The sequence below is a fragment of the Peromyscus maniculatus genome, chromosome 7 (genome assembly GCF_049852395.1).
Source record: "Peromyscus maniculatus bairdii isolate BWxNUB_F1_BW_parent chromosome 7, HU_Pman_BW_mat_3.1, whole genome shotgun sequence".
Taxonomy (NCBI): domain Eukaryota; kingdom Metazoa; phylum Chordata; class Mammalia; order Rodentia; family Cricetidae; genus Peromyscus; species Peromyscus maniculatus.
This window is the reverse complement of record NC_134858.1, coordinates 94231266-94242775: the sequence shown is the minus strand read 5'-3', so window position 1 is coordinate 94242775 and position 11510 is coordinate 94231266. Positions and strand designations below refer to the sequence as shown.

The window sequence follows — 11510 nt, the reverse complement described above, 5'->3', positions numbered from 1 at the left end:
GCCCGAGGCCGGGGCGGGGCCAGAGCGCGGCTCGATCCGGCCTAGGCCTCGCCGGGCTCCGCCTCGCCCGGCTACGCAGGCGGTAGGGCTGCGGTAGGGGCCGGGCGGCACCATGGCGGCGGCAGCGCCTGCTGCGTCGGCGGCGGCGGCGGCTTCTCCGGAGGCGCCGGCCGTCCCCGGCACGGCAGACCCCGAGACGGGAGACGAGGACAGCCGTGAGGTCCGAGTGCTGCAGAGCCTGCGCGGCAGGATCTGTAAGCGGGGCCGGGGCCGGGGAGGTGGGCTGAGGGGACCCCGGCGCGGAGCGGCGCGGCGCGGCGGAGGGTGGGCGGCGGGCAAGCAAACGGGCGGGCGGGCGCGCGCGCGCGGGGGTGGCGGCCGGGGACTGGTGAGACTGGCCGGGGGTGTGTTCGGGGAGGCGCCGCGTCGACGGGACGGCGCGGGTCGGGGCTCCCCTCGGAGCGAGCGGGGCGGGGACCTGGCCGCGCGGGCGGGCGGGCGGGCGGGCGTGAGGGGCGCTGCCTGAAGCGCGGCCTGGACGCGGGAGCCCGGGGCGCGGCCGGGGGCGCGCGGAGTTTCCGGCCTCCCTCCGACGCAGGCCTGCGGGCGGCCGCGGACGACGGGAGCGGCCCGAGGTGGGAGCCCCGTGGTAATTACCGGGGAGGCGCGGCTGGAGGAGGGAGGGGGGAGGGAGGGAGGCCGGGGCGGGGCGGGCGGGGCCGGGCGGCGGGCTGAGGAGGGGGTGCGGGCTCCCCGGGGGGCTCCTGCGAGGTGGAGACGGGGGCTGCGGAAGCCGGCGGCCCCGGGCGGCTGGGCGCGGCGAGGCGAGGCGGGCAGGCGAGCGGGACGCCCGCCCGAGGAGCACGGGCCGGACACCTGTGCCCGCCCCACCTTGCTGCGGCGGCGGCGGGGACTTGACTCGAGAGACGGCGGCGGCGTGACTGACAGGGACTTGGGGCAGGATGTAGTGGCTTCCTGTGAGCAGGTCTCAAAACACAGTCATGCACTGAACCCACTTGGCGCTCTCCCGGGCATGGGCTACTTCTGTGAGCGCCGCGCTCCTTCCTCGGAGACAGGCTGGTGTGATTGTCATTGCGATCCCTAGCCTTGCAAAATGTCCCTTTGATATTACATTGACGCCCCCACCCCTCCAGCTTATTTAGACGACCCCTTTTCATTGAAAGACAGAGAATGAAACTTACTGTTACTTTTGTTGAAAAGCATTTTTTATTCAGGAGCCTCAGGTTGGAACCGCGCTCCCTGATGTCTCTCCTAAATCCGTGACTGTGAAAGATACTTAGTGTTAGGATGGCTGATACTGCTCTTTCTTCAGCAGAATATAAGTTTTTCTTCTTAAATGTTGATGCTATAACTTATTTTGGATCCTCCCACTTTTTTTTTTTTTTTTGGTTACTCCCCTTTCAAGGGTTTGGAATTTTATTAAAACTCCAGGAACAGACACGTTAAATGCCACTTTTTATTCCCTGATGTGCTCCTGGGACTCTTAATTAAGACATTTTAGGTGTTAAAACTTGGAAAATTACACCAGAGCAGTGGATGTTTTGTGAGTCTAAGTAACCATTATTTTAAGTTACTTTCTTAGGGTGTAACCTTTTCACAATTTATATTTCTTACATTTATATATTTGCATATATGTAATCCTTGGGGACAGCCAAATGAACTAGAATCCCCCCCATTGATCTGGTTTTCCACATTTTTTCTCCTTTATATTTTTCTGTGATTGGATCCTAGACACTCTCTGTGGAAGCCTCGCTGATCTGTAAGAGCAGGTTGTGTTGTGGGATGACATACGATTGGACTGTTTCTTTTTTTGGTTTTTCGAGACAGGGTTTCTCTGTGTAGCTTTGCGCCTTTCCTGTAACTCACTCTGTAGCCCAGGCTGGCCTCGAAATCACCGAGATCCGCCTGTCTCTGCCTCCCAAGTGCTGGCATTAAAGGCGTGGGCCGCCACCACCGCCGGGCTGGATTGGACTGTTTCTAGAAGGACTTAGTCACTGTCTACTTTGACTTGCTCCATAGCAAAAATTCTGTGAACAGTTTGGCAAAAATATCACTCGAAGAGAAATTAGGGTGCACCTTAAGAGCACAACTTGGTTCCTGTGGTTTAGGCAGTCCCACTGCCCAGAAATTGACCATTAAGTTCCTGGGAATGTTATTTTATATTAACATTAAAATGTTAGTTTAACTAGTGCTGAAGTATTACACTTGCTTTCATCCTTGACAGTTTATTTTTTAATTGCTCAGCTTATAGCTCAGGTAATGTTGTGACTGTTTCACAAAGGAGTATGTTTAAATAAAGAATACCCCTCCCATTTCTCTGTCCTCCTTTTAGCGGGTATAATCTAGAGTTGGTTGAGCCTGGGAACCTTGCAAGGAGATGCTGTTCTCTGTTTCTGAAACTGACATGTGGGTTTTGTAAGATGAGGGCTGAAAAGTGGCAGCAATTTCAGCAGGTGTTGAAGTCGCAGAAATGGGATGATGGTGGTCTGGCAGTGAAGACACTAAGCAGTCTACAGATGGCGAAGTACCTGTGTCACGATTCCTTTCCACCACCCCAAGAAACCTTGGGGAGGGCCTGATCGTTGCCTGTTGGCCTGGAGATGTACTGTCAGATTCGAAACTCTTTGGGGACCTCTGATCTGCAGAGTTAGAGATCTAGACAGCTGAAAAATCTACCTGAGAGGAAACATTCATATTCATATTCCTGGCACTTCAACTCCGAATCATCCTAGTGAACAGTGAGGATGGATTGATGGATATATTGTTGAAGTTCTAGAAAAAGATAATAGTCCACACCTTTCTTCAGGTGTCTCATTCCTAATTTGTTTGTGCCCCATAGATTTCACAAGGTATATAGTATCAAGTTGATGGATCAAAAAAACTATAGAGTGGGGTCAAGTGCCTGCTGTGCAGACGTGAGGACCTGCCTTCAGGTCAGCAGAGCCCATATCAAAGATTCCTTTAACCCCAGCACTGGGAGAGTATGGCCACAGGCAGATAGATGCCTGAAACTCATGGACGTGGCCAGCGTGACTGAGTAGAGCTTCTGGCTCATTGAGAAACCTTGTCTCAAATAATAAAGGTGGAGAGTCTCAGGCACCCACATACATGGGCACCTGCCTGCACATCTGCACATAGCCACACTAACAGGTACATACACATACACAGGAGCCATTTTATAGCGGCCTTTACACAATTGGCTTAAGGAAGTCTATTATTGGAGACAGTATTTTGGGTTAGAGACGAATGCCCAGTTATTCAAGTACTTTTAGTGTCTTAAAAATCCTGAACATTTTGAATGGTCAGCTTCTTTAACTGTATTCAAGAGGCAAAGTTGTTGGGTATCTTTGAATTGTCATCTGAGCCTTTAGTAACCAAAGTTAGAAGTCGTTTTGATCTGAACTGCTTTGATGTAAGTGGCATACCTAAAGCTAGTTTGTATGCCCCTCCCCGTTACACCCCATTTTCAGGTGAAAGAAGGGCTTTAGACTTTCCCCTGTATGTCGTCAAGCTTGATATTGACCTCCTTTTTGGTTACTACATTTTGTTCAGTCTGCCCGAGTCTACTGAAGTCAATTGTAAAAGTTTTGAAAAGACTCCACACTACTTTATGCACAGGCTTTTTCGCTTGGGATACCTGGTTCATGAAGGTACCAGTTGTGAAGATTTGTGTGACGTGTTTGATGTATTATACAGTGAGATCGGCGAGACAGTGATGGTGACCCAAGAACTCACTTAGGATTTGGGTAGTTTCAGACCAGGAATGACTTAGGGCTGTTTGACAAAGCAGAGCGCACTCAGCAGTGCTTAAGCTTAGGGGCCTGGTGTAATTAGTCAGCTGGGGTTGAGTGTACACTTAATTCCCACAGCTTTTGCTCACACCTTCGTGTTCCTCTGTAGTCTCGTGTGTACATTGTGAATAGTAAAAATATCTGTCTCACGGGATTGCTATGATGATACCCTCAACCCACAACCAGAAAAAAAAGCTGGGTCAGCCATGGGCCGTCTCTTAGGAAGGAGTGAAGCAGGAGATAAAGCCTTATCTGATGCTCTTGTCCAACACGCACTAACATTTCCTGGTGTGCGAAGCGGACTGAAAGCAGAAAGCTGTGTTCTGTTCTATCCTTCGTTAGGTCATGTTCCTGTGACTTTAGGCAGCTCATTTACCTTGAGCTTGTCTTTGTCCTCTCTAGAGTGGGACTACTGTTTTATCACCAGCCATCTTGCTTATGTTGTTTCCTCGGCCTGAAATTCCCCCCATATTTATGTCAGAGAACCCCTACACATCCTTCAAAAGCTTGCGCCATGTGGTCTCAGTCTTTGAACCAAACTTACCCTCATTTCTAGCCATAGGGGTTTGATGCTAAAACAAACTGCAATTCATGACCGTTTTCTTGTTATAGACATTATTTGTGTAAGTTCTTGTTACACTGTGAACTCTTTCAGCTTAGTGTACATTTTTTTTTTAAATTTTTGTTGTTGTTTTTAACAGTCTCATAGAATAGGGCAGGCTTTTAGAAAATACCTCTTATTGTCATCCTGAGGATAGTTTCAGAGTACTGGATATGAAAGGATTTTCACATTGCTGAACAAATTAGCAAGTGTTAGTTTTATTAAAAGAAAACTTCATAGATCTCTCAGGAAGTTTTTCTCCTTTCCCTTTGAAAATTGGAATGTCCACTTATCTTAGGTTTGAATTGAGGTCAAAGTTGTCTCCTTAGGAAAGGGGTTACATTTTTCTAAATACTGGCTTATTAATTAGAGCACTAATTGTTTTTTTATTTATTTATTTTTATTTTATGTGCATTGGTGTTTTACCATAAGTGTTGGGTCCCCTGGAACTGGAGTTAACAGTTGTTAGCTGCCACGTGGGTGCTGGGAATTGAACCCAGGTCCTCTGGAAGAGCAGTCAGTGCTCTTAACCGCTGAGCCATCTCCCCAGCCCCGTAGAGTACTAATTGTTATTTGACTATATTCATGAATTTTGATACTAGTTGGTCCTGAAGCTTGGAAAAGAAAATATTAAAATCATACTTTACCCAGGAAGTATTTTTATTTGGCATGGCAGGTTTAAATGTTTTGGATATAAATTAAGACATTTTTATTGACTACCCAAGAGTTGAGAGGAAGAAATTTAAAAGGGATTATTCATGCTAATAATTATTATCAGAATGTTCAAATGAGATGATGAGAACTTAATAGAGGGGTTTAAAGGGTTTACTTAGGATAATAATTCATTATTGTCTGAAATTGGAAATGAGATGAGAGTTATTTAGGACAGAAGAATCCATCTTTGAGATGGATATAAACTGAGGAGAAAGGGATCTTTGTAAAGTTCACAGAGCATTCAGCTAAGCATTTGCTCTGTAGAGGACAGGAGTAGACCTCAGTGAGTTCATAGAGGGTTTTTTGTAACTGAGAACTCTTTGAATAGTCCCATAAGTGACTGTGGAACTAATGTAGCTAGAATAAAACCATCATTTTTTATCCTTTAATTATAGACCTAATCCTATTTCCTTGAGAATATGCTTTATGAAATTATTTGATAATAGCAGATTATGTGTTTTGCCTACTGACACATTTCTATACTCTTCTAAAAACCGGTAATAAAGTTTTGTTGTATAGTCATGTATTATCATTAAATTAAGGAATATTTTATGTAAATTAAATTTTTATGACATCTAGTTATGTGTGGTATTGTAATCATCAAAAATGTCTAGTTAAATTGGCTTTATTTTTAAGTATGTGTGTGTGCACACATGCGCAGGTACACATGCATATGTATACATGTGCATGTGAAAACCAGAGGACAATCTCAGCCGTTGTCCTTAGGAACACTGCCCACCTCTTTTTTGGCCTGGTGCCCAATAATTAGTGTAGACTAGCTGGCCAGCAAGCTCCATGGATCCCTCTGCCTCCACCATCCTAGTGCTGGGATTACACGCATGACAACCCACCCAGCACCCCCCTCCCCCAGCATTTTTGCCTGGATTCTGTTCTGGGGATTGAACTCAGGTCCTCCTATTTGAGGCAAATACTTTACTGACTGATCTCTTCTCCTAACCCCCCAAATGGCATTTATAAGGTTATATCAAATATGAGCCAGGCAGTGGTGGCGCACACCTTTAATCCTAGCACTCAGGAGGCAGAGGCAGGTGGATCTCCAAGTTCGAGGCCAGCCTGGTTTACAGAGCAAGTTCTAGGAGGCCAGGATTACACAGAGAAGCCCCTTCTTGGAAAAGAAAAAAAACAAAAACAAAAACAAAAACAAAGAAACCAAAACAACGGCAACAAAAAGTACAAATAGTGAGCTGTGAGCTGTAGTTGGAAATTTTAGTCCTTTGAGTCTGGTTCCTAATATCCTAATAGTGCTGTTAATGATAGAATAACTAGGCAGATTGAGGAGACCCTGCTTCTTTACTTCAAAAGTGAGTGTTTGGATGTGTCTTTAAACACCCCCTTCTAGTTCTCTCATAGTTGCTTTATGAAGTAAACCATTTGCTTTAAGACAGTACATCACAGACCTTTGCTTTAATGCTTGAATTTGCTTAATATACAAGTTTACATTTAATACAGTACTTTTAAGAAATGTGCCTACGACTTATTAGGATTGTTTGAATTCTAAACATTTTTTCTAAGGCCAGTAGTTAATTCAGTAGTAGTATATATTTGAGTATCTGTTAGGGCATATCAGTCTCTTGAACTGTCAAGTAAGTCTAAGTTGTGAGTGGGATGAGAAAGTCTTTACTCACTGGTTTATTTATTCTAAACTTTATACTAAGCAGAAGCTGTCATTCATTCTCTGCTTAGAGGATTATGAAGTTCTAGAACTGGAAGAGAAAGAGCATAACCTTTGTCCTGTTCTTGTGTACATGAAGACTGATGTGCAGTGACCCAAGTGTCACACAGCTAATGACTTGTTGGACAGTAGTGGACTTGCAAAGTTCTTTCAAGAATTCAGTTGATTTATTACTATGAAGGTTGAAAATAGGCTACATTTAAGATGTGAAGACTGCTTTACCGCTCTGATGGTTTTTAGAGTGGTAATAGAGTTTCGTTGAGTTTTGTACATATGCTCATCTGTTCCTGCTAAAGAGCTTTGTGTAGTGATAGGACTAGCAATGCAACCAAGGTTATGAGCCATGTGGAGACTGAACCTAGACGTTTGCTTGTTTGGGCCAGACTTTATCTCAACTCTTTGAATTCTTGACTGTCCATCAATGTTACTGGTGTGCTTTAAAATGGTCTGATACCCAGACTCTAAAGTCATCATTTTGAGGGTCTATCAGTTTAGATTGTATCCTTTTAGAAATTATTTAAGTACTTACAAACAATTATGTATTGTAGCTTTTCCACCACAGAGAAATAGAAGCAAAAAATGCAGTGTTCTGCCTCTTTCTTTTTCAATATAACTTGAAGATTTTTCATATAATTTAATATATTTATAATATGCATAATCTCTCATCATCTGGATGTATTGTATTTTATTTAACCAATCACCTATAGATTGACACTTAAGTTGTTTCTTGTCTTTGCAATAACAAATGTTGAGTGTGTGTGGGGGGGTACTAGGGAGAGAATTCAGGGTCGTCTTTGCACCCTACCACCAAGCTGTTTCTACAGCCCATCTCTATGTTATTGTTTTGTTTTTCGAGACAGAATTTCTCTGTGTAGTTTTGGTGCCTGTCCTGGATCTCACTCTTTAGACCAGGCTGGCCTCGAACTCACAGAGATCCGCCTGGCTCTGCCTCCCAAGTGCTGGGATTAAAGGCATGCACTACCACCGCCCCACTCTATGTTATTTTTTGAAGATAGGGTTTCTCTACGTAGCCCTGGCTATCCTAGAACTTGCTCTGTACACTAGGCTGGCCTTGAATGCACAGAGATCCACCTGCCTGTCTCCCGAGTGCTGGGATTAAAGGTGTGTGCCACCAACGATGGCTGCTGTATGTTATTTTAAATGTGAGCTCACACTGTGTTTCCCAGGCTGACCTTGAATGTGTAATGATCCTCTTGACTCCTGTAATCGCTGAGTGTGCTGGGATTTCTGGTTTGCATCACTGTCTGGGCTTCATAGAGATTTTTAAATTAAAGAGGCCACTAGAAAAACATATGCAAGGGTATTTCACAGAAGAAAATAACTTATCTAGTAAATATATGAAAATGCTGGTGAAATTGAGCTGGAATGAATCAGAGAAATAATGTGAATACATCACCACTTACAAAAAATGGAAACCTTGCTTATTCAGTATTTAATGAGTGCTTGGGGAAACAGGTAGTTCTTGTACTTTTATTGTGATTTTAAATTTATAAAACCATGTTAGAGCATTTTGTTAGTATCTATTAAAATTTAAATGTATTTTTCTTGTGTGTTTTTACTTTTACCATTTGCCCTACAGTCACATACAAAGAGGTTTTGTGTTGGTCTTGTTTGTTTAAAACAAAAGACATAATTAAAGTGTTCATTAACAGGAAAGTGAATAGCTGTTCATACATGTATACTATAGCAGTTAAAAAGAATGAAGTACATCTATATTAGAATGACCCCAAGATGTGTTATTGGGTGGAAAAAAGCAAATTATTAGAGTAATTTGTGTATTTAATTATCATATGTCCATTTGTTTGTCCGTCCACCCATCCGTTCCTCTAATCTGTTTTTGTGGTGCCCGAGGCTCATACCTAGGACATCACAAATGCTAATTAAGTTTTCTATCACTGAGCTATAGTCCAGCCCCTTAATGTGTGCTTTTAAACTCTTGGGACAATGGGCTTTTCTCTACAAATTAATAGATATATTTTATAAAAAAGATGTCTGAGAAGTTGTTTGGTTTTGATTTTTTTTTTTTCAGTGATGGGCAACAGGAATTAGTTGTCCCTGTAGTGACCTGATTTTAAATAGACAGTATAAATGTATTGGAGATATTATTAAAAATTTCTCTTTGTACAAATGAAATTGTGAGTTTCAATTTAACTTGAATTCTGTATATAATATCAGATTTGGTAACATTTTAAGTATACATTGAAAAGAATAATATCAACTTTTCTATTTTCAAATTTACTTATTAGTGTGTGTATATGTATAAATTTTACTTACTAGTGTGTGTATATGCATAAATGTGTGTAATTATGTGGGGAAGGACGTGTGTGTGTGTGTGTGTGTGTGTGTGTGTGTGTGTGTGATAACTTGTAGGAGTTGGTTCACTTCCACCACGTGGGTCTTGCATATTGAACTCAGGTTGTCAGGATTAGCAGCAAGACTCCTTCCCCCTGCCTCCCCCCGTGGGTTTTTTTTTTTTTTTTTTTTGGTGGCAATTTTAAAGATTTATTTTTAATAATGTATACACGAGTGCAGGTACCTGTAGGAGCCAGAGGAGTTAGAGGCAGCTGTGAGCCATCCTATATGGATGGTGGAACTGAACCCAGGTCTTCAAGAGAAGCATGTGCCAATCCCATAATTTTAAGTTTAAAGAAAGTGAAACTTAGAAAGATTCCTATATAGTTTGCCTATTTGATTAGTTGCTTACGCTAAAAATGTTAACTTTTCAAAAAGTTAGTAACTGGGCAGTGGTGGTGCACGCCTTTAATCCCAGCACTCGGGATGCAGAGCCAGGCAGAGCTCTGTGAGTTCGAGGCCAGCCTGGGCTACCAAGTGAGTTCCAGGAAAGGCACAAAGCTACACAGAGAAACCCTGTCTCGAAAAACAAAAAACAAAACAAACAAACAAAAGGTTAGTAACTTTCAGAGGGTTGTTATATGTGAAGGTCCTGGATAATTTTGACTCTGTGTATTGGACATTCTTATGTAAAATTTCCTCAGTACACATGGGGAAGTGAATCCATGTTTATTGAATAATCACTGGTTTCTAGGGATAGTGCTAGGATAGTTTACGTATTACTTCATTTCATGTAGAGGATTGTTGTTCTTAGAGAAGCAGCAGGAGAGAGGCTCTTGAGCAGTGTAAGGGGGCAGAACCAGGTCTCAGCAGATTTGTTGACCAGGCTTGTGTCTTCTCCCTACCTGGCTGCCTATCTTCTAGTCTATTGGAATGAATTCATTTCTCTTGACAAGACATGGCGATTACCTCTAAGTTAACGATGGCCTAATGAAATGGATAGTCAGTAAAGTTAGAATGTTGTCAAATGCAGTAGACAGGAGTTTTTCTAACTCTGCTCTTGGGGTTTTTTCTGCACTCGCTCTCTCTCCCTCCCTCCCTCCCTCCCTCCTTCCTCTCTTTTCCTCTTTTCCCTCCCTACTTCCTTGTTTTTTTGACATGAAATCTCACTAGTAGTTCTGGCTAGCCTCAAACTCTCAGTCAACTGGAGTGCTGGAATTGCAGGCCTGTTCTACCACACCCCCTGATTTCTTTGCTGTTTAATGCAGTTTCTTGCTTTTGAATGCTTCTCTTAATAAATACACACCTTTTTATTACACATAGGGGTATGTGTTGTATCTTCTTTGTTATCAGGTGCTGCCTTTTGCTTTTGAAAAGTGGCTGATAAGAATTCCATTACCAGAGATAACAGTCACATCCCACAGAAGGCCTGTCCTGTGGCCCCAGGCTCTTCCAGCATCTGTCTTTAAGCCTTTTGCCTGCCATTCCAGGATCTCTAGGTTGCCTTATGAGCCTTGCTAAGCATCATGTAGCTTCAGGGACCAATGACCTAGCTCATCAGAGATTACACCATAATCTCTGTTTGCTTTCTCACCTCCCCCTACACATTCACACATTCAAAACTGACCCCATAAGTGGGTAAGGCAAACCACAGGAAGATCATTCTTACATTTGGTAACATACTTCTATAAGCCCATGGACACTTCCTGGCAATACCTTGTGAAACTCGCCTTTTCATGTACAGTAGTTTCCTAACTTCTTGTTCTAGACTAAGCTTCAGTCAGAGGTGATTAATATGATCACAATACAGATAACTGCAACAGGTATTATATGTTATCTTTGATCAGGACCTAGCGGCTTGGATAAGGGAATGCTTGTAGATGTTAATTTCTAAGACCCTCTAGCCAAGTGAGAATACTGATAGTTACTGTTTACTAAGTACTTACTTTGTTTTAGGTATTGTGCCAAGTACTTGACCATACTTAATGTTCATAACAGTCCTAGGTATTACCTCTTTTTACACAGGAAATTGAAGCTAAGGATATACCGTTGTTAAGTACAGAAAGCTTGTATTGAAACTCAAATGTCCGCCTTAAAGTGCATTCATTTAACTTGCTGTATGGTCAGTGCCACTTCTGTTTTTAGAATTGCCCTGTTGCAAAAATTGGAATTAAAATTCAAGAAAATTTCAAAGACTTCATTATATATTACACACATAGCTAGGACTGTGTGTTGGATAAATTAGGTGCATTTTAATCTTATCTAAGCTTATCAACATGAGTCCATATTTTTATACATTTAATTTTTTTAACTTTTTCAAGATTTATTTATTCTCATCTCAAGTATATGAATGTTTTGCCTGAATGCATGTATTTGC

The 11510-nt window shown here is 42.9% G+C and overlaps 1 protein-coding gene across 3 annotated transcripts in view; it reads left to right on the top strand.

Annotated features, from left to right (window-relative positions):
• The first annotated feature begins 15 nt into the window (after positions 1-15).
• The window catches only part of Rasa2 (RAS p21 protein activator 2), a 135764-nt gene continuing 124269 nt past the window's right edge, over positions 16-11510 (top strand). The window contains exon 1 of one of the 3 annotated variants that reach the window (XM_076576867.1): positions 16-254. In XM_076576867.1, coding sequence (XP_076432982.1) covers positions 113-254 — 142 coding nt within the window. In that variant the 5' untranslated portion in view covers positions 16-112. Of the gene's footprint in view, positions 255-592; positions 636-11510 lie in introns of those variants that run through there. The other 2 variants (XM_076576868.1, XM_076576869.1) reach the window with 2 other exon arrangements.